General features: G+C 31.5%; 4 protein-coding genes across 7 annotated transcripts; 3 read left to right on the top strand and 1 right to left on the bottom strand.

Moving 5' to 3' along the window:
* Positions 1-8,691: 8,691 nt before the first annotated feature.
* Positions 8,692-10,334, bottom strand: LOC119614553 (ubiquitin carboxyl-terminal hydrolase calypso). The gene is made up of 2 exons (XM_037970674.1): positions 9,098-10,334; positions 8,692-9,034 (listed from the first exon to the last, which is right to left on the bottom strand). The coding sequence occupies exons 1-2, from the start codon at positions 10,193-10,195 to the stop codon at positions 8,774-8,776; spliced, it is 1,359 nt and encodes a 452-aa protein (XP_037826602.1). The 5' UTR covers positions 10,196-10,334; the 3' UTR covers positions 8,692-8,773.
* Positions 10,335-10,748: 414 nt separating this feature from the next.
* LOC119614396 (28S ribosomal protein S36, mitochondrial) lies at positions 10,749-11,316 on the top strand. Of its 4 annotated transcripts, none has more exons than XM_037970548.1 (2): positions 10,749-10,997; positions 11,138-11,316. In XM_037970548.1, the coding sequence occupies exons 1-2, from the start codon at positions 10,884-10,886 to the stop codon at positions 11,237-11,239; spliced, it is 216 nt and encodes a 71-aa protein (XP_037826476.1). In that variant the 5' UTR covers positions 10,749-10,883; the 3' UTR covers positions 11,240-11,316. The 4 variants fall into 4 exon arrangements, with proteins under 4 accessions (XP_037826476.1, XP_037826471.1, XP_037826463.1 ...); XM_037970543.1 differs by having other exon boundaries at positions 10,757-10,997; positions 11,135-11,316; XM_037970535.1 differs by having other exon boundaries at positions 10,757-11,036.
* A 2,159-nt stretch (positions 11,317-13,475) lies between these two features.
* On the top strand, positions 13,476-21,560 carry LOC119614358 (lipoyltransferase 1, mitochondrial). The gene is made up of 4 exons (XM_037970496.1): positions 13,476-15,429; positions 20,556-20,663; positions 20,755-21,111; positions 21,178-21,560. The coding sequence occupies exons 1-4, from the start codon at positions 14,800-14,802 to the stop codon at positions 21,340-21,342; spliced, it is 1,260 nt and encodes a 419-aa protein (XP_037826424.1). The 5' UTR covers positions 13,476-14,799; the 3' UTR covers positions 21,343-21,560.
* LOC119614369 lies at positions 13,540-21,261 on the top strand. Its single transcript, XM_037970504.1, has 4 exons — positions 13,540-15,429; positions 20,556-20,663; positions 20,755-21,111; positions 21,178-21,261. Exon 1 carries the CDS (start codon positions 13,685-13,687, stop codon positions 13,877-13,879), a length of 195 nt encoding a protein of 64 aa, XP_037826432.1. The 5' UTR covers positions 13,540-13,684; the 3' UTR covers positions 13,880-15,429; positions 20,556-20,663; positions 20,755-21,111; positions 21,178-21,261.
* Positions 21,561-22,942: the final 1,382 nt, after the last annotated feature.

Below are 22,942 nucleotides of genomic sequence, written 5' to 3'. Positions count from 1 at the left end.
TTGCAGTTACAAAGTTATGATTTTGAAATTGAACATTGTAAGGGAGCAGAGAACATTGTAGCAGACACGTTATCAAGATTGGTTGAGTCAATAGAAATAGATAGAGGAAAAATATTAGGTTTTGAAACGTTAGAATTCGAGTCGGATGAGTACAAAGATTTATTAGATACTGTTAGGAAAAATCAAGAGAAATTGCCGGATATAAAGATAATGAATGACTTAGTATTTAAGAGAAATATAACTGATTATGAACTACAAGAATTTGAGTGGAAATTATGGATTCCAAGTTCATTAACACACATACTGATTAGTGAATCTCATGAACCAGAAGACAAAGCTCACGGAGGTATCAACAAAACCTTACAACGTTTAAGAACAAAATACTACTGGCCTAATATGGTAACTCAGGTCAAACATTATATAAGAAATTGTACAATCTGTAAGGAAACGAAACCTACAAATACTATATTGAGACCGGAAATAGGAAAACAAGTAACAACAGATAGACCTTTTCAAAAGATTTACATTGATTTTCTTGGTAAATATCCAAGATCTAAAAGCGGAAATGCTTATATTTTCATAGTAGTTGATCATATGACCAAGTTCGTATTTTTAAAGGCAATGAAAGAAGCTACAACGGCAAATGTTGTGAGATTTCTAAAAGATCAAGTTTTCCATATATTTGGTGTACCAGAGGTTATTCATTCAGACAATGGACAACAATTTACTTCCAAAGAATTTGCGAGAATGATTGAAACATATCAGATAACACATCTAAGAACTGCTGTTTACTCTCCACAATCAAACGCTTCTGAGAGAGTAAATCAGAGTGTTTTGTCTGCCATCAGAGCATATATGGAAAATGATCACAGGGAATGGGATATTAACTTACCGGATATTGAGTTGTCTTTGCGCACATCTTGGCATTCTGCAACAGGTTGTAGTCCATTCTTCGCGTTGTTTGGACAAAATATGTTCACTTGCGGTTCGGACTACAAGTTAGCAAGACAATTGAAAGCTTTGGATGATAATGAAACCATAATTGAAAACTCTGATAGAATAAAACTAATAAGAGACAAAATGAAAGAGAACCTGGATAATGCATATAAGAAAAGTGCTTTAAGATATAACCGTGGGGCGAGAATAGTTAAATTTGTTCCTGGACAGGAAGTTTACAAAAGAAATTTTCTACTTAGCAACTTTAAGAACAACATTAATGCTAAATTTTGTAAAAAATTTACTAAATGTAGGATAGTGAAGGTGATAGGAAACAATATGTATGAATTGGAAACCTTAACAGGTACTCCATTAGGTATTTTCCACGCAAAGGATATTAAACAATGAATATAATAAAGTGCAATATAGTTTATAAGGATCAAATGTGCAATATATTAGTGACAAATAATCAAATTTTTACTTACGAGTGCAATATTAGGTTAAGATTTGTGTTTTGTCATTGATGTGTTGATTATTTCCTCCTTGATTATACAAATATTGTTCTTCGTCCAGTGTTTAAGGTCCTTTGTAACTAAAATGGTACCTGTGAAAATTGGAAGGTCCACTCATATTCATACAAGACACAGTAAATTGAAATACATTCCTAGGTTGAACATTCGTGGAGGATTGCCCGGCTAACTCTTTAGATGTAGAATGGTGGGTGTAGCCTACGTTGGGCGCTGAAGGATTTAAACAATCTTACCTCCCACTGTCGTTCCTGCGAAGCATCTGGGTACGCCAGAGTTTTGTTGAGGTAGATTGGGAATCTGGGCGGTCTTCTTGGTCCCTGGTGTGCTGGTTGCATGTTGTTGTTTTTTTTTGTAGATTCTTGTGTGTGGAAGGTTTTTGTGGTGTCGTTTTGAGTTTTGTTGAGTTGAATGTTCCTGTGCGTGGTTTTTCTTTTGTTGTTGAATTGTGTAAATGGAATTTTGGTCTTTGCATGTTGAATTGTGTTGTTTCGCTTTTGTTTGTTTTCTTAGTTGTTCAATGTTTATTCTTTGTTGTTGACATGTCAAAAAGAAAATAAAATAAACATCAATAAGGTGACTCAAATATTAAGATGATTTAAAAAAATAGGGTTGCCGGATAGGAAATATGATGGAAGGAAGAGAGTTAGATAAAAGGTCTTCTCTTAATAAAAAAAGGCAACTTCAAGGCCAAAGGCAATAGTACAATGACCCAAATATGACAAATGTACAAAGTGCTCTGGGAAAAGAAAAGAAAACGATGTTTTTTTTTATATATAATATTTGTTTGTACAAATTGTCCGTTACTTTCTTGTGTGGTTTTTTAGGAAAATTAAAGTTAATTTCAATCAGATATAGAAAGTAACTCACAAGTGAAACAAGTGTGTACCAATTACATTTAAATATAACAATAAGGTGAACATATTGAATATAAACTGTTCAAGAATATATTTACAACAGGTACAAGTGCCTTCCAAATATACCAGAAATAGTGAATATTCAAAGAAACCAGTGAGTAAAAAGAAAAAAAATAAAAACGTTAGAGTAAAATAAGGTGATTAGTTTTGAAATGATGAATATTTTTTTATATTTAATAAAATAGAAACGTGTCATAGGACAAGCAGACGGGGAATTGTATGAGAATAACTCATGAACCTTGCGGAAAAGTCCATACGACACCTATTCTGGGAGTAGAATATTCAAATTCAAATTTGGAGGTAATACTGTTCTTTATATATATATATTTAAAATTATATTGGTAGCCCAGTAGTGGTATAATAACACACATCATCTACAAGTCATATTATTTGAGTTGAAAAGTAATTCTATAAGAAACCCTGGATCAGAACCATTAATCAGAATCAGAACCTGCGAATACGTTCCACAAAATAAAATTGACTTTATAGCAAAAAGGCATTAGGGTAATACGAGTTAGGTTAGGTTAAGTTATATATAATTAATTTGTTTAGAATAAGTTTAGGCTTTTAATTTTTAAGAAATATAATTGTTAAGTTTGATATTTTCTTTGTTTGTGAAGGGATCGAACTAAATACAATAATAGTAATTTTCGAAAAAAAAAAGAAGGCGAGGAATAGTATATTAGAGCCTCAAAAGATTCATCCTTCAGGGAGCTCCTTTAGGGATTTGAAAAAAAAAATATATAGAAATTTAACGTTTTAAAATAGTGAGTAAAGTTTTGAAACTCAATAGAAAAGTTGTTTTAGTTGATCCTTATTTAGTTTGATTGTGTTATTTGTATAGGTTAAGTGTTTTTTTTTTTTGTTTAGTCATTAATTTTATATAGATTAAGTTTAGTATTAGAAAAGAAATTAGTTTTTAATATCATCCTTATATAGTAAACAAAAAAAAAATTTTACTTAAATCTTGAAAACCCATTCTATTATTCAAGTTTATAGAAAAACTGAATAAATAGCGTGTGTCGATTTTCATTGTTTGGTTAAAACAATTGAGAACAATTGGAAAAAGCAAAATTTTATGAGCTATTTCAAATAAAAAGAAAAAAAAAAGGAAAATTAGAAAAGGAAAAATTATTATTGGTTAAAGTAACCGTTCGTTTGAACTTAAATGTTCTTTATGTTAGCTGGAAACCCCGGAAACGAAGGATAAAATAATTATTAGGCAATTAACTAAGAATATAAATAATTTTAAAAAATAACGTATTTTGACAATTTGAATTTTAAAAGACCTTTTGCTATGTATATATATAGAAATCATACCTGTTAGTTTAAGTTATATTGATGTTTATTTTAAGTATTAAATGTAATAAATGTGATTTGAAAAGAAATTTTGTTAAAAAAATGTGTTGCTAAATTTTGTGCAGTTACAGGTACAGTGGGCCGAAGATGTGTAAGTTGGTGATATGGTGAGTTGTTAAATATGTGTATAAGAACAAGAATATGAAAGGGGTCATTAATAGGATAAGTGACCAAGGTAGGGTGGGCGACGAAGATGGGATTAACATCTTTACCCATACTTTATAAATGTTTGTGTTATATGGAAATGAAATTGAGGGAAGTTAGGTAGTTAGATATTTATTTTTTTTGTTGTGACGAACCACAGTTGGTGTAGATGCGGGTTGAGATCCCACGCGGAAGACTGAGCTAGTAGAGGCGGCATCGTAGATCACCAAAAGAACACAGAAGGTTTCGTAACAACCAAATGGATTATTGAAAACTGCAGACCTTTTACATTGGTGGAAGATTCCGGTCTTCATGAACTTGTTAGCTTCGTTTTGTCCATCGGCTCAAAATATGGTAAGCACGTCGATGTAAAATCATTACTTCCACACTCAACAACAGTAGGAAGAAATGTTTGTAAGCTTTACGATGTAGCATTTTCTGAGATAAAATCCGACATCACTAAAGTAAAGGACATTGGGTTCGCTCTAACCACCGATTTGTGGACGGACAGCTATTTACACAAATCATTTTTGGCAATAACAATGCATTATATAAAAGATACACAATTGAATAACGTTTTGTTGGGAATACGCAGCATGAATGGCGAAAAATGTACTAGTAAGTTGTATATACCATTATAAATTTTAATGGCCACTGATTTCTTATTAATTATTCTGAAATCCTTTAGGTGATAACATATACTGCAAAGTTTGTAACATACTTAGCGAATTTGATTGTGTATTCACTGAAAATGTTACCGTCGTGACGGACAGAGGATCAAACATGGTTGCTGCTTTCCGCAGCACTGCCCATATATATTGTATTAACCATCTACTGAATAATGTTATTCAGAAATCCATAGATGCAGTCCCAGAAGTAAAATTTATTTGCGATGTAGCCACCAATATAGTGGGGTACTTTAAAAAGTCTGGGATAAATTCAAATATAAGAAAGTCCTTAAAAAGCTTTTGTCCATCAAGATGGAATACTTTCTATTATCTGTTGTCGTCATTAAAAAGCAGCTGGGACGAAGTTGTTTTCATATTACAAGAAAGGCATGAAATCCATCGTATACAGAATATTGATTTAAGAAATATAACTGCTGTGTTGGATATAATTCGACCCTTTGAAGAAGCCTCGAAGATACTAGAGGGAGAGAAATATCCAACAATTCATTTGGTCTACATTTATGTAAACAGCCTTCAAAAGAAATGCGCTGAAAACAACGAGGATATAAGTATTGCCCAGGCTTTGAAAAGCAAGCTTAGGCACTACTTGGATACTGTAGTTTTTTCTAATTTGTCCATCTGGCATCGAGTTGCTCTATTCCTGTTCCCCCCTGCAAACAAATTGCTAAGTTTTTCTGAAGAAGATCGAAATCTTATAAAATTAAAATGTATCGAGTTGATACAAAGCCTAGTACAGAATTGTGAGCCTATAACAGAACCACAACAACTGTCAGTAGCCTCAATCTCATCGAAAAATTTAGAGCTGTTTTCAGATTTTATTCGATCATCTGATTTTCAAACCAACGAGGATTTAGTGGCCTCAGAGTTGAGACGATACGAAAACACAGAAGTGTCATTTTTTGATGATTTCGACACACTTAAGTGGTGGGATTCGCATAAGAACGAGTTCCCCTTTTTACACAAATTAAGCTGCCGAATCTTAGCAATACCAGCAAGTAGCGCACCTTCAGAACGGGTTTTCTCTTGTGCCCGCAACGTAATTTCTGAAAAAAGATGCTCCATTGCCTCAAATGATATTGCTGTAAATCAAATTATTTTCTTACACATGAATCACAAAAAATACGCTGTTTCACAAGAAGAAGGTGCTCTCAGTGCTAATATATAATTATAAGAATCCTTATATTTCATATTTTTTCACTTTACAGTAGTTTTGTTTACATCTCTAAATAACATTCAAATATAATTATTACATGAGTTAAATTAATAAAATATACATATATACATAACAATAATGCATTTTATTTGTAATCTCGCTATAGAAATTCATAAGAACGGTAATTCGTTCAAAGAATTGCATTCTAATTAAAACACATAATAAATCCTTCTATAATTCGATTCACTCGCTGTTTTGCACTCGATTTGAAACACAAAAACACTCTCAATACTCATATCATACAATACTCTTTACATTCATGTATTTTACTTTATTTGAATTTTTTGTCATATACATTTTTGTTTTGAATAAATTATTATATTCATTCAAAAAACAATGAGTGAGTCAAAAACAGTACTTTCAAAAAATTAAATGTTTTAAAATATTATTTAAGTCACTCATGCAGGGCTCTAGTACCTACCTTTCACCAAGTATGTTTTGAAAACCAGTTTTTATTTATTTATTTCAATTTATTTTATGTATTTTTTTTTTTTTTTTTGTATTTTCCCAATAAACCAAAGAATGATATGCTAATGAAAACGGTACAACATTTTAAAGGCGATTTATGTATTTTTTTTTTTGTATTTTCCCAATAAACCAAAGAACGATATGCTAATGAAAAAGGCGATTGTGACATCATATTTTATTATTGAATACGATATAACATCGGTATATATTATTTTGTTACCAATAAAAAAGTAAAGAAAATACAAACGTTTGAAAGCTGGGAAGAAAATTGAAATAATATCAATACGCGAAAATCGTATATTTAAGCTTGAAGTAAGTTCACATGTATTGAATCTAAAAAAGTTCAGATATTTGCAACCAAATAAGAATGCGAAATATGATTTACTATGTGTAACAAAATATGTATGAATGTTTTTTTTTCCTTTTTTCAAATTATATGTCATTTTAGCGTAATATATAGTAAAAAACTGAATAATATCATTTTTGTACCAAATAGCAGTTCAGTCCACATACACCGTTGCTGTATGGATGGTCCGAACGTGCATAATCGTGGGAAAAAAATTGAATCCGTGAAAAATAAAAACAAGGAGGTAGAAGATGCGGACAGAACTAACGGACAGAGTGACAGAAGTGTAGTAAAAGTGGACACTACAACTTTCAGGGACAGTAATTGAGAGACGGACGTATTCTTTAGACGGAGGACTCACACTGACTGACGTTTATGCCTGGATCTTAGAACATAAGGGAAGGGACAGTGCCGTTCAGAAGTTTGGGGAAATGGATCTGTCTTCCGACGGGAAATATGACACAACTGTGGTGTCTGTTCATGGTAGGAAGTCAGAGCAAAGAACGGCACCCGGAAATCTCTGGCCAAGATGGAGCAGAGAGTTCCGACGTCGTTCTCGTCTAAAGAATAGTACCCCGTCAAGAGGCACAAGCAAGACGTAGCTAGGTTCGACAGAATCTAAGGAACGACAAGCAGATGATGATGTTGGCAAGACAAGCACTCAAAAGGGTGTAGGCCCTTCAACATCAGCTGCTTGTCGTAACAGTAGTAAAAAGGAAGATAGTGCTCTTGCTGCCGAAGCGCTCAGAGCATCGATTGGATCTGTGGTTGGCAACAAAACACCTAAAGTGGTTCCAGGGGCGAAGAGGGAAGGAAAACTTCCGGCTGCTTCTCTTAAGGGTTCTCAAAAGAGGACCGTAAGGCGAACCGGATCCGGGGGTGGCCAAAACTCCAAGCTAAAGGGACCTAAAAAATCTTCATGATGGGGAAGACTCGAAAGGGGACCATTAAAAGAGCTAGATCCGGAGTGAAGAAGTCCATGAGCCTGGACGGTATCCTTCGAGCAGCGGTTATAGATCGGTCTGATCTGGATGGAAAATCAGTCCCGGCCTGTGGCAGCTGGTCGAAGGAAGGTTCTTGGATCAGATCGCTGCGTACAGTGGTAGCCCAAAAAATGCATCATTCAAGAGTGCAGACTGGGCTATGGCCATCAAGATTGTAAAACTCTTTTGAATTTTTAAGGGCCACAATTGCCAAGCTTGGAGATCTTAGTCCGGACTCCAAGCTCGAGGTGATTCATGCATCTTAACTACCACTTAGGTCGATAGTGACGGTGTGGATTCCACAACCCATAAGACCGGTGGAAACCATACTGGCGTTATTGGCCAAGCAGAACAGTAATCTCCTTGCAAACCAATGGTTGTAAGGAGAATACAGTTGCCAACTTTGGTCTTAGAAATGTGAGGTTTAGATATTCTAAACATGACATATCCGTGGAAGCTGATGGTGGTGCAAATAAACCTGCATCATTGTAAGGCAGCTTCAGCAGAGTTGGTAAATTTTGTATAGAGCCAGCTTGTAATGAGGTACTGGAGCTGACGGCGTATGCAAAACGGAACAGCGCTATCCTAATACGGGGCTGTGATGCAAACGCATACAAAAATTCTGTACGAAGTTGGTCTACTTGATCAGGGTAATTCCCCTCGCGGAATTACAGATTATATTACGAACCGGTCAACCGGTTTTTTTCAAATCTCAACTATTTGAAAACCGGTTTTTGGAAAATGTCGAATAATCGATCACCCTAGTGGATATACACCTTTTTATGGTTCATAACCCTTCTATATAAACCACTCGCTACAAGTAAATCTGATACAAAATCTCACCAACCTTTATTATTACAATATTTGTTACCAGACAAGAAGGGGTTGAACTCCACAAGTATGGAGTAATTTTTCACTGTCTCGTTTTATTTTATCGTAATGCTATACCGCAGAATCATGTCAATTATAAACAATTATTCCCCGGTAGTTTGTTCCCTTGGGCTTTTATTATAGGAGAAGGAACAAACTCCCAGGGAGTTTATTATTTGGAACAGATTGAGATTATGGGCCTTGATATTTTAAAAACGGAAAAGAAAATATCCACAAACTGTATGTAAGAACTAATTAGGATATATATATTTTAAACTTAAAAAAATCTTAAAAAGTAATTATACATATGTATGTAAAAGCTTATTTGCGTTTTTTACATTTATTTCGACCTTTTCTCCGACGTCCTGGAGTTTTTGGAGATTTTCCATTCTTTTGTTTGGGCGCAACGGTATTATTTGATGTTTGTTTGTTGATGCGATTTACTGCACTTTGGCCACCAATTTTTTTTGAAGGGAGCAAATGCTGACTGACCAATTCGCCTAAAACTCCCTGATGTGCTAACATCGAAAGAAATGTACAGATAAATTCATCATAATTATGTGTACGTCGGCAATCATCCACCTGTGAAATTTGAATTTTTAAAATTAGATTAAATTTAAGAAAGAGTACGCATAGTAAGACCACCTTAAACATGTAGCGTCGATCATTTTCATCATTTAAATGTTGTTCATTAATTGCAATTTCCGAATCAAGATTTTTTAATAGTGACTGCAAGTCTCGTACAGTGAATGCGTTAGATGCGTCCAAAAGGGGAGAAGGTGAAACACTACGCTGTTGTTGTAATTGTGAGGATGATGTAGATGAAGAAGACGACTGATCTGTACCATTTTCTTCTGATTTTAATGCAGTCAGGCCATTGTCTGATGCACAAGCAGCTGCTTCATTGGCCTTCAAAAGTTTTTGTAAAGTTCCAGACACAATGGCCTGATTGGTGCGCAACATTTTCAATTTGTGCGTTATAGCTATTCGACGATCTGGAACTACTGCCATTAAATTGAAGCGAATATCCTGTTCGCCGGTAGCAATGCCAAGGCGTTCTGCCATAACACGCCTGAATTTATCCGTCCAGTCCTCACATTCTTCCCAGCCTCCATGGTCCATTGGATATGGCTTTAAGCCATCTAATTCAAACAGATGTCCATTTATAGGAACAAAACTTACAAAATGAAATGCTTCTCCAGTAAAGCGTCCCGTAGATACACCTGAGCCAGCATTTCGTTCCAATAGTCGCCTGGCTTGAGGCATAGCATGTGAATTGTGTGCACATGCGAGCTCTGGGGTATTGCCAATAGCCCAACCTTTATTTTCAGGAGACATGCCCTTAGTGTGACTTTTAAGTCTGCTTAAGGTATCTCCCAAATGTAGATCAGCTTCACTACAATTTAAGAGTACTGAAAGTAACGCATGAGTAGCACAACTATTTGGGACCACTTGCTGAGCGAAGAATATATTTGCTACTGCTTCATCATCTTTCACAAAGATTTCAGCTGTAGTTTCCACAATCTTTCTTCGTGCTCTTCTTTCTTCAATCCAACGGAAAAGGAAAATAAATCCATAAACAGGACCTTCTATTGGTTTCTGAAGATCATACACTTCTTCTACTTGCACTCCATGGACACCAAAATCTTCTAGCAATAGTGTAAAAAGTCCCGGATCTGATTCCAATTCTAACCAACCTTCTGTGAGACGATTAATGTCTACCGGCATTTTATTAGCCGACATAATAAATAAAATCTTTTACTGTATTATTTTGTTTCTATTTATATTTTATGCCAAATCTCTATTATTATTTCTGTGAATAGTAAACAAAAAAATAAAAGATGCTTTTAATTCAGAGACCTGCGCGACAAACATTAAGGCGACGGCGGCAGACTCTAAAAATTTATGCGGCGGCATAAAATCTATTGTAAAATTTTTTCTACGATATTGATTTGTAGCGGGATCCGAGTGAATAAAAATATTGATTTTAAAAGAAAATATTTTCAACTATTATTATTGTTGTTGTCATAGGTAAAATCATATTTTATATTTTAAGATAAATTTCAAACATATTCTTCTATTTGGGAAACCTGCTGAACGTATCGTATGAAATGTTTCCAAAAATCAGTATTTATGCACCAATTTTACTAGATTTTACTGGATAGATTGATTCATGATTTGAATCATGTAGAAATTTGGGATCTTCAGAAAATTCTATGCAACAAATATACGGACGTTAGTTGGACATAAAAAAGCACTTAAAAATTTTCCGCTTATAAAATCCGCTTGCATTAATGAGAAATGCATAAGTTAACCATACTGGTTAAAACTGACAGTCATCTGTTTTACATAAAAAATATAGAATTTGTAGAAAATTGTTTCGTTTTTAAGCATTATTATATATAAGTTCTTATAAAAAAATATATACATCATGGTTTTTCGTACTTTAATCCTACAAGTCGGAGCTAAACGGGTTCCCCTAATTAAATTCCGCAAAGGCGGTTATGAGACAAGCTCTGCCGCAGGCACAGCTGGAACAAATCAGGCGAGTTATATTCATCCAATATCTGTGGTCAAAGAAAATGTAATCGCTTTAATCTAACGTTCATTGAACATTTATTAACAATGGTTTTCAATTTAAATATATTGATTTAAATTTAATATTTACTATTAATTTTCCAGCAGAGCTCTGCCGCTATTGAGGATTGGGAATTGCCTCCACGTTTTGCTCGTAAACCAATTACTCCCGAGGAAATGGAATACATAAACCGTGGTGGTCCTGCTTAATCTATTTGATGAAAATTAACATCAACATAAATGAATACAATAATATCGACAAAAATAAATTTATAACAAAGCCTTAATTTTGCGGATTTTATGTGTTATGCAATCTTTTGGGAAAATTAGCATAAAGTGTATTTGAATAAGAATTTTATTAAAGATAAGAATATTTTTAAAGATGAACATTAGGGAGGTTTTTGTATAAAATGTTGCTTGATAAGTTAATCTATTGGGTTAAACAATGTTTTATTAATTGCAGAACAGCTCTTTAAGGCTTTATAGAGGATGAAGATTATAAGTGAAGTGCCATAACTTTTATAGTTAAAATTCTTATATTAAATCTTCTATTATTTTGAACTAATTCCGAAAAAAACATTAAAAAATATACCCTAATGAACATATTTTTAAGAATTTTTACATACACATGTATAAACCGAACTATACATATATCGTCATATAAAATCCAAAAAGCCCTAAGTTACAAACAAATCAAAATCGACTTTGATTGATTATGATGCACATTATCAAAATACATGTTCATGCTAAATTTTACACTCCTACAATTAAAATCAATGTCCCTAACAACGAAATTTTAAAAGATTAAATTACCTTAAAATTCCCTGAAGGAAATTGAACTGGTACCAAGCTAGTATTTTACTAGTACTTAGAAAAATCACCAATACCGGTACACCAGTTCCCAACTGTTGACTTACCTATACTATCTTAATGCTCAAATTAACATTGCGTGTTTTTGAAAAATTACTAGACCATTAGTTAGTTTGGGCGAATAAACATTTTATTATAAAATTATGTTTTTTTAAATATTCAGGTATGTGATGAAATTCATTTTTAAAATTCCTCGATCAAAATTCATCACACCTTTTCAAATCGCTCGAATTCCAACACATTCCGGAATGTTTTTATTCTATCAAATTAAACTGGTCCAAAATTCGGTTACAAATTTTTAACTGAACTATCAAACTAAAACATACATTTTTTCGAATGTAAATTTGTTTTACATATTTCATTAAAATTTTTAATAACATGTATTGTATAATCATAAAAATCCGATTTTTATCAGGAAAAACAGTTTAGTAAACCATTGTTTAAGTTAGCATAGCATAATGCAGTTAATTTTATAAATATTAAAAAATTTACTTTTTTGCAAAATTTAAATCTAACAAAACCGTTAAAAAGTAGTACCTTGCATAAATTTAATACTTTTTCATCAACAGTGTGGTGGTACAACCATGTGCAGATAAAGACAATTTAGACACAGGAATGGAAAGTTGTATATATTATATTGAAATAGTACCTTTTTTCTTTCCAACTTACTATAATCAAAAGTACGTACATATCGCTCATTTACTACATGAATATCATAACTCAAAAAAGATAATTTCGAGAAAAGCGGCTTTGAATGTAAAATACACTTTTAACAATAGAAAATACATATACATATCGTCACCAGAAATGCAAACAGTCCTAACCAAAAATTCAAAATATATTTTATTTTTGATTCCAATATATTGCATCAAACAATGTCCGCAAACAAATTAGTCTCCTCTGACCTAATAAAGAAATTTTATTAACAAAAACCATATATACAAAATCGTTTAAATATTAACACCCTTATTTATAACCAAATTTTTATATATACATATATATAATAGTATAGTATTTCACTACATGATAATGTACTTGTGTTATGAACTTTATATTATTACGTTTTCAAATCAAGTTTTATATTTTTGTTTTCAAACTTGTCTTTATAATTTTTCATAAAACATTTAAATGGGTTCCAAAATTTTCATAATTTTTTTTAAAGCTGAAAATTAATAAAAAATTTGTATAATATGTATAAACAAGGTAAAAAGTTTTTAGTACTCAGTTCAAAACTCAAAACCAAATATTGAAATAAGTCAATTTTATATTAAATGGACGCTAGGTAATTTTTTTATTTAATACGATTTTATATAATTTTGCTTCAAAAACCAATTGGATTTTGTAAATACCAAATGTAATGATCCAATTGCATTAGGTTTTACTAGAACATTTGCTATTAGTTTATTAATGATGAAATTATAGATAAATTAAAAATAACATCTATACCTATTGAGTGTGGTTGCACAACGATTAAGTTTATGGTACTTTTAAACATTATTTAGTACCAAACACAAGTGATATTATATCAACATTTCCATCCATGTGAAGTGATTTGCTGGAGGAAAATTTTCATTCACCAAAGTTTCGTGATTCGATACGGTTGTAAAAATATTTTGCGCATTTGTTATTCGTTTTTTGTGAGACAAAGAAGCAAAAACTTTGCATAGATACATTCTTAAAAAAAGGAATTTTATAAAATTAAATTAGAACTGAAAACGATTCAGAGTGCTCAAAGTGTTTTAAGTGCATGTTAAACAGAAATATAGAATTTTCAAAACCTTTTGGATGGGTTTTAGAGGAATGAATAAAAATTGGAGCAAGGATTGTTTGGGACTTCGTTTACGAGTCAGCGGACTTCATCAAACGTGGAAGTGGTTACATCAAACTGAAGCTTTGCACGAATATTTGATCTCCGTCACTGCGGCTGACACAGCAGCATCAAAAAAGTGTGCGATCCATAAAAAGTGTAACGAGTGCTAAAGTCCAATAATCCCAATTGAACCGCAAAATAAACATTAAAATATATAGATAATATATTAAAAATTCGAACAAAAGAATCCATAAAAACAAATCAGTAGACACTTTTTTAGATAAAATAAAAAAAACATTTCAAGTGCCTTAAATAGATAAAATATTAAAAAGAATAAATACCTATATACATTCAGACTATAAAACACATTTAATTAATATAAAGAATATACATAAAAATATATTGTTGTGACCTTAATAATTAAAAAGATTTTTTAAAACATTTCGATCCATTTGCTTACATTGGATTGATCACGCACACAGCCTTACTTTTTACAATAACTACCCCCTTACCGCCTAGGCCTAGGGATTGATTATCTGATAATTTAAATTATCTGCTGTCTAAACATCTGTATCTGTATACTAAATTCGAAAGAATTACTTGACAACAGGGGAACATACTTGCTCCGAAGATTGCGTCGTTTCGTTTTTGTTTTGTATACTCGTTGTCTTCTTATAAAGTACAAAGAAATCAAAACAAATATAGAAAACAAAAAACATACACAAATGATTTGAGACTTTTTCTTTGTTTTGGTTTGATTTACTTTTGATATTGTATGTGCATAATTTCAACCGAATTATTATAGTCTAAAGAGACTAAAAACAAATAATTGCGTCAAAATTATTTGTCTGCCAGTCTTTGGAACAGTGGTAAATTAGAGGACAAAATTAACAATCCACTAAGTGCAAGACAACATACGATTTTCCGTTTGTTTATCAATATATTTAATTGCACATACATCCGTCAGACGCAGCCAGTACATAAATTGGACGAGAAATCAGTTACTACCCTGTAACTAATACAATCAACGAAAATATATTTTTAGAACCAGAACATTTCATATACTGTGTCAAATAATCAATCGTTCGGTATGTTGTCGTTCAGTGCAATTCGCAGCAGTGGCAATTGTGCTCAATTGAGTACTATTTGCAGACTATTGACTACATCGCATCGATATCAGTCTTCATCTTTTACATCTCCCTCGTCGTCTAGTACATCAGACGAAAGCGGTCGTAACAGCAGCCTCACTAACAATGACGATCCAACCCGGAAGACTAGAGGAGATTCTAACAACAATAAAAGCAGTACTATAATAACTGATGCTGAGATTAAAAAATCTGTATTCATTTCGCAATCGTACGATATTTTCACCAATTTAGCATTGGAAGATTGGCTTTACAGGCATTTTGACTTTAACCGTCATCACGTTCTTCTGCTCTGGGCCAATGATCCTTGTGTTGTTATTGGACGCCATCAAAATCCTTTCACCGAGGCCAATGTATCAAAACTTGTTGATAAAGGAATAACATTGGCGCGTCGTAATAGTGGCGGAGGTGCTGTATACCATGATCGTGGTAATTTAAACTGCACATTCTTCACTCCACGAGAACGTTACAACCGTAAATACAATTTGAATATATTGACTCGTGCACTTTTCCGCGAGTGGGCTATTAAAGCTGAAATAAATAAACGTGATGACATTATCATCAATGACAAAAAGGTAATTAAACTAAAAGAGATTTTATGATTTATTCTTGCATGAAAAACATTGATTATATGAATGGAAACTACAAATTTTTATATAGAAATTTTAACCAATATAATGAAGACTGACCTTGAGCAATTCAAGGTCATAAGACCTTTTAATAAGATTAAATGAACTAAAACTAAAAAAGCTAATTTATATACAAACAAAGAATTTTCATCTTAATATCTATTTAATCTTAAGATAATGTTCTAAATTAATGTACATTTCTAATTTATTACATGTATTTGACATGTTATTAACGGTTCATCAAATTTACAGTGAATCAACTTTTTGCCTACCTTTTTTTAAGAGAATTTTTTTTTGTTCATAAATAAAATTCAAAAAAACAGGTAAAAAGTAAAACAAGTAAGAAAGTATAGTCGGGCGTGGCCGACCATATGATACCCTACACCAGTTATGAATATTAAATGTGATTTATTTTTCATAATATCGCATTTATCTTCAATATTCCCTTGTTCCGATACATTTAAGCAATTTATGGATGAAAAACTAATTTTCTGAAAGAGGCTTTATATGGGGGCTAGGGGAAAATATGGACCAAGCCCGATAAAATTTTGTGAATATATTTATATTTACATAATATTTTATTGTGCTGAATTTCATCGCGATATTTGTGTTTATAAGTTAATTTGGGACATTCAAGTAATTTTCTGAAGGGGACTTTGTATGGGAGCTAGGGTCAAATGGGGCCCGATCTTTATGAAATTTGGCAGGGTTATCAAGACTTCTATAAATCTTAGTTATGCCGTATTTTATCGATATATCTGTATATTTAACATAATTATGAGCTCAGAAGCCCTTTTCGGGGGGTTCTGTTCTATGGGGGCTAGGTGAAATAATGGACCGATTTTAACCATTTTCAATAGGCTTCGTCCTTGGGTCAAATAAAACATGCGTGCCAAATTTCATCCAATTATCTTGAAAATTGCGACCTGTAGCTTGCGCACAAGGTTTACATGGACAGCCAGCCAGCCAGCTAGACGGACGGACGGACGGACATAGCTTAATCGACTCAGAAAACGATTCTAAGCCGATTGGTATACTTTAAGGTGGGTCTAGGACGAATATTTTTATATGTTACAAACATCAGCACAAATCCAATATACCCTCCCCACTAAAGTGGTGTAGGGTATAATTATGTTTTCCAATTGAAAATAGAGATTATGTAGAATGGGAAAACCAAGAAAAAATATTAAAATAAAAATTTTGGTGCATTTGTTGTTGCATTTTATTATTTTTCATCAGAATTTGCACGTCAATAAAGTATTTTGCATATTGAAATTTCCAGTTAATTTCGTTGGGTTTTTCAAATTATTTTTTAATTGCTTTTTGGAATTTATTGTTTTATTGTTAAAATGACACGTGTTAAGTATTTTTCAATTGTAATTTTCAAAAATCATATCCTTATTGTGTGAAACTGTGTAGTTATTTGCGTCAAAAATGTTTAAAGGGAAATACTGAGGCAATTCCAATATAAAAAATTAGTTTATATTTTTAGAACAAGTATAAATCAATGAAATTCAATTATGAAATGTTTAATCAATCATTAAAAAATATAAAATATAGAAATTGATGAAATAACACAAAGAATTATTAAAAAAAACGCACTGAGTTGTCTTTCAAAATCTTTAACTGCCAAAGGAGAGCGACTTGTATCCAAGCAAAAACCACTGAAGTCCTCATTTTTCTTCTCCAAAGTCCATATACGAACTTAAAAGAATACTATGTTTAAATTTAGACCTCTAAACAGACCATAGGTTGCATGGAAACAATATAAAGTGACCTATCGTGTGGTACGGGAAAAATACTTAATTTAGATATTTACAAATAGAGGCCGTTCTCATCACCTAAGATCCACAAATGCAATATTTTTCAGCCAATACATACACTATATAGTTAGAACCCAAATCAAGAATAACTATCCAAATCCAACTACGCCTACTGTATTTTGTTCATAAAATAATGCATTCAAAATATGAGGTAGAATATCAAGATTCTAGCATGTAATAGTTCTATAGTGGTAAACGGTGATATCCCCATACTTAGAGTGGCTAGGATGGTACTTAGTGTTAGCTTTATTGAATAAGAATCAATATTATACAATTCTAAATGAAATTCACACAGTACTCCCCAAATAGATGGGGTTTCCGTAATGTAGTTTTTATTTATCAATACAAAATGACCAAAAACCCAGATTATATTTGTTATAATCTATAGATTTATACCCCACTAAAATTTTTTTCTAGGTCCAAATCCATTGATTTCCTAATATATCATGTATCCAATTCAAAATTACTTATTATTTTCGAAATTAAATCAAAGAAACGATAGATTTCATGTTAATTCAAATATTGAAAAATTCTTATAGGTATATAGGATAATAAATTGGTTAAGAAATGTCCAAACTTAGTCGTTCCACTACTAAAATATCTAAAAAATGTTATTCTAATACATAGGAGTAACAAAAATATTAAATTTTATAAAATAATGCAGCAATATTAAAAAAATGAACAAAAAACCTAAAAAGCAAAATACTTTATTGACCTTAAAAATTAACAATACGTTCACATTTTATCAAAAATCTCATTAATTAATATCACGATTTTACTTTTTATGGTAGAAAATTAAAATATAAGATATTCTTTAAAAAGTACAACAAACAAATTGGTTTATCTTGCTAAAAATAATTGTTCAGATAAAGTTTTTTTCTTAAAATTTATAAAATTTTACATAGGCAAATTACTTAATTGATTCACTGTATGTTTTTTAAAATAGAACATTTTCAATATAGATCCTAGATACCTATACAAAATTTAGTTAATAATGATAAACCCACTCTCTATAGCTTTATCTAAATAATAAGTGTTTCTTAGAAAAAATCGTTTACCTTTAAAAATTGCAAATACCGCAAAATTTTAAAAACAAATTATATGAAGTACATATATTTACACAATGTTGTAAGCAAAATGGCTTTTTTGTTCATCTCAAAACACAAGTACATATTTATATGAAGCACAAAGTACACTGTGCCTAAAGACCCAGACAAAGATACTAAACTTTGTAATTTTTGAAATTTGTTATGAATACTAATTATTTTTTTTATGCAAAATTGGTTTACACAGCATATTTTACCTCTTTGTAAAATACCCATTTCCCACCTCTACCTATCGTAGGTACATAATTATTTAAAATTAGCTTTAGACTAAAACTTTTAGTATATTGTTGTGTTATTTCATAGAACTTTTTGTCCATTGCAAAATTTGTATTATCTACTTATATGGCCAATTGGGTTCGACTTAATAAAATAAATGGAACTCAGAAAGATAACCACTGCCGATTTGAAAATGGCTGTGAAGCAGACTCTTTCCTCTGGGCTTTATTCTCACAACTCTTTGCTCAGAATAAAATAGTCTTTTAGCTTATTAAAAGAAATAATAACATATCAAATAAATTTAAGATCTTGATTTAGCCGAATAAACTCTTTCAATACTTTAGTGCTAGGAGAATTTTGGAATCAGTTTATTTTTTAATGGCCCATAAAACCATTTTAACATACAAGTACAAATCTGTTATCGTGAATATACATAACATATTTGTTTAAAGCTAAAAGGTTAAAACCAATCCCAACCAAAATTGCGTTTAAAGCTGAAACATGAAAATGTAAGTGATTGTATAAATGAATAATTTGCCTTTAAGACTTTTTTCTTCCTCTCTAAACAATTTGTTGTTTAATCTAATAGTTAAAGATAGATGTTTAAAGTTACCAATTTTAATTATCAGCATGGTTATTTTAGTTTAAGAAGGGTTACGCACCGTAAAAAAGGTGCAACTCCATTCGCTGACCATAATGCCCATTGTGCTCCCCTTCGTAGGAATTGAAGATGCAACAATAGAGAATTATATCATTAGAAAAATAAAAAGAACATCAAGAGATGACAGGACTAGAAACAGGTCGAATCCGAAAGTGTATTTGGTGGATTATTATTGTACTGTAAACTAATACCTTTTAGACTATAATTATATGTATAATTTAATGAACATAAATTATAAATTATTATTTATATAGAAAAAACTTGTTAAAAAAGTAAAAAAATAAAACTTCGCCATTTTTAAAATTTTGCTATCAAATTTTGGCATATTGATATTTTATTGTTGCATTATGTATATGCATATAGAAGTTGTGCTGTAAGTGAGCTTTCAATTTTATTCCTTCAATGTTCAGTATTTATAGCACAATATTTTCTATCCACAAACTGCAAATTTTATAAATTTGGATTCAACGCATAATTCATTGCCGGTAAAATATAATCTGTAGTAATTCGATATGCATAACCAGGCTACACTAACTCTCCTGTTGTAAGCCGCCATCATAATATCTAAAGTTGTAAAAAATTTAAGGGTTTCAATATTTTTATGGACAAATGGTAGAGAAGGACGTACTATATTTTAATACGATACATCAGTCAAAAATTTGATATTGATTTTTTGTAACATGCGAGTACTTTTAAACATTACTTATTTAGTTCTATGACTGTACCTGAAATTTAAATATCTACATATGTAGTATATCACACTAATATCATCAGCACACCTTGAAATTAAATAACTCGCTATGATTGTCAATAAGGCATATTTTTAACAAAGTACAATATTTTTAACAAGAAGAGAATTTCGTAGAATTCACGCATTGAAATCTCAGGAATGCGGGAATTGAAGGGATTTAAATAGAATTAAAACTCTATATGTATGTATGTTGTATATAAAGAATAAATGTATTAATTATATAGTCTTGGTTTTTATTTGATTATATTATCATTCTACAATAAATACATAGTATTTAGAATTCTATTTTTGTATTGGTATTGACTTTGAGAGATTTGTTTGTTGTTTTCTTCTTTGTACTATGAAATTTGTTATCTTGTTGTCTTTTGTATTAATTATATTTGATTACGTATTACCAGGCTGGTGCCTTGTGACCTATAAACTAGTATATTTTTCCATTCATCTATATTTCATAGACGTTTTATTGAGAAATTATATACTACTAATTAATGTCTGTATATTATTAACTATTGTAGATTTCTGGAACCGCTGCTAAATTGGGACATCCGAATGCATATCATCATTGCACTTTACTAGTGAGTGCGAATAAATTACATTTGGGTGAAGCTTTGGTCAAAGAAGATGTATGTATATGAAATAAAATATAGCAAAACTTGAGATTTAATAACATAATAATTACATATTTTATTTTGTAACTTGCTTACTAAACTTTAGGCAAACTATATTAGCAAAGCTACTGCTTCGGTGCGTTCACCTATAAGAAATCTCTGTGATGTAAATCGCAGTGTTAATGTTCCGCAATTGCTGTCAGCTGTGGGCTATGAGTTTTTGCGTACATCTGCCACAGAGCTGGAAGATGGTGGTAGCACTCAAACAATGAAACAACGTGGCTTTCAGCTGGTCAATCCGACAGAGAAGTGGTTCCCCGGTATCGAAGAATTACGCAAGGAATTTAGTTCATGGGATTGGGTGCTTGGCAAAACACCCAAATTTACTGTAGAAAAAGATTTGGCACTTAAAGCCGACAATGACAAGCAGCTTAAAATGAAACTTGCTGTCGAGGTGGATAAGGTATAAAATAATACCTATTTGGAAGAATATGTCATTTGATATAAATTTTTATTGCAATATTTTCAGGGGTTAATGTCTGAAATAACAATTGTCATGCCAAGTGGTGAGCGTCTACCAGTCGTTTCTCAATTACAAAACAAACCATACAACGAAAAAAATCTGAATGGAATTATTAAGGCTTTAAAATTGGTGTCAACTGATAACGTTAAACAGGCCATTAACAGCATGTGAGAGTTGAATTTGATTTAAGTTCGAAAATGTTTTATCACAAATATAAATACATCTTTAGCCGTTACATTTTTTTACGATCAATTGTTATTTTTCAAAAATGTTAGTTCTTTTTTTTGTTAGTTAACCATACTAAATGTCAAATACAATCTTTGTATTTTCAAATCATTTATTACTCTAATATTCAAAATAAAATATACATATATGTAAATGTTAAAGAATTCTTTTAGTTGTATTTAAAGGTGAAGACAAATGTAAGTAAAACATAATATTATTACATTTTACCTTTTAAAACGTTGGTTAATTTTCATTTAAATAAAGTGTATAAACTGTATGTATTTCTATTGCAAATTAAAGCGCAAAGTAGTTCAACTTTTTATTTACACAGTTTTATACTATAGTTTTATGAACTGCATAGGGTATTTATTTTACAACACAGTTTTATGATCTACAAATACGTAGTACGCTTTATTATCTCTACACATCAAAATTTCACATTACAGTAACTCATTTGGGTTCTTGTCGCGACTATTTATAACCGTGCACCATCTAGATATTTACAGCATCTTCTAGTGACACCTTTCGGATATTTTTTGCATTCACTTCTACAATAATCGACTCAAAGCATTTATTCAATGTTGCAATATTTCAATGCAATCTTAAAAATATCCACAGTAATGTTAATATTGTCCACAATTAATGCAGTTAATCGGCCGGTAACAACATTGTCCACAATTAGAAGTCTCCAGACATAGCCATCTTGAGAAACATAATGAAACTTGAAACCAGCCGATACAACTTCAATTCAAATACAATTTCGTAACCGTCTGCTTAAGGTCCCAAATATTATTATATTAATTAATCGAAGCAGTAAATTAACGAAATTCAGCCAAAATGTTGATAATATTGGCTTGGTACATTCACGTGTAAATTTCGCAAAAACTGTTATAGTTAATTCAATGAAATTCATTACACTTTTGTTACTCTACAAAAAAATGATTCCTGTTGAAAATTTTCGGAATCGGTCTGCCATTAAGTACATGTACAATACTATCTGCGAATTTTGTAAACTTTGAACTAAGTTTGGATGTGAATTCAATTCTAACGTCCATATTAGTGGGTAGTATGCTATAACAGCTATAAGAATTTTACCTAAAAAACTTAAAACGTGTTTGTTTCATTTGAAGTTCAAAAGATCTCTGGTCGCCATTGATATGTTCTCTTACGTGTTTTTGTTATTGCGTTGTTTTCTCCATTTTCTAATTGGTTTCAACATTGGAAACTAGATTTTTTAATGATGTTCCTATTTGTTGATCTATAAATGATTCCGCAGGATTCATAACATTTGGAGAATTTGGATTAAGCGTTGGTCTATAGATTTCCAATAATGTTTGGAGTGCTGTGGTTTTTCTGTTTTTTTGAGAGCAGCTTTAGAGAGAGTGTTCTATAGTTTTTATTCCTTACACCAGTTTTGATATTGTTCTAAGTAAAACTGTGACCGAAACTATTTGTTCAGGATTTCCAAATTGTGCACAGTAATCGTTCATAATTTTTATTTAAAAAATGAGTCGATAATAAACAGACAATACTTATTTTTTGAAGG

The sequence above is a fragment of the Lucilia sericata genome, unplaced genomic scaffold (genome assembly GCF_015586225.1).
Source record: "Lucilia sericata isolate MDLA Ls3-8-SP2 unplaced genomic scaffold, ASM1558622v1 Contig000042F_arrow, whole genome shotgun sequence".
Taxonomy (NCBI): domain Eukaryota; kingdom Metazoa; phylum Arthropoda; class Insecta; order Diptera; family Calliphoridae; genus Lucilia; species Lucilia sericata.
The sequence above is the reverse complement of the archived record's forward strand: the minus strand, read 5'-3'. Positions and strand labels throughout refer to the sequence as shown.

Bases quoted from the DNA above. Each gene is read 5' to 3' on its own strand.
- LOC119614553 (XM_037970674.1), bottom strand. From the start codon at position 10,195: ATGTCGGCTAATAAAATGCCGGTAGACATTAATCGTCTCACAGAAGGT. The intron at 9,035-9,097 runs GTGGTCTTACTA...CAAATTTCACAG, and splicing joins ATCGACGCTACATGTTTAAG to GTGGATGATTGCCGACGTAC.
- LOC119614396 (XM_037970530.1), top strand. From the start codon at position 10,884: ATGGTTTTTCGTACTTTAATCCTACAAGTCGGAGCTAAACGGGTTCCC. The intron at 11,037-11,134 runs GTAATCGCTTTA...TTAATTTTCCAG, and splicing joins TATCTGTGGTCAAAGAAAAT to CAGAGCTCTGCCGCTATTGA.
- LOC119614369 (XM_037970504.1), top strand. From the start codon at position 13,685: ATGGGTTTTAGAGGAATGAATAAAAATTGGAGCAAGGATTGTTTGGGA.
- LOC119614358 (XM_037970496.1), top strand. From the start codon at position 14,800: ATGTTGTCGTTCAGTGCAATTCGCAGCAGTGGCAATTGTGCTCAATTG. The intron at 15,430-20,555 runs GTAATTAAACTA...TAACTATTGTAG, and splicing joins TTATCATCAATGACAAAAAG to ATTTCTGGAACCGCTGCTAA. The intron at 20,664-20,754 runs GTATGTATATGA...ACTAAACTTTAG, and splicing joins AAGCTTTGGTCAAAGAAGAT to GCAAACTATATTAGCAAAGC.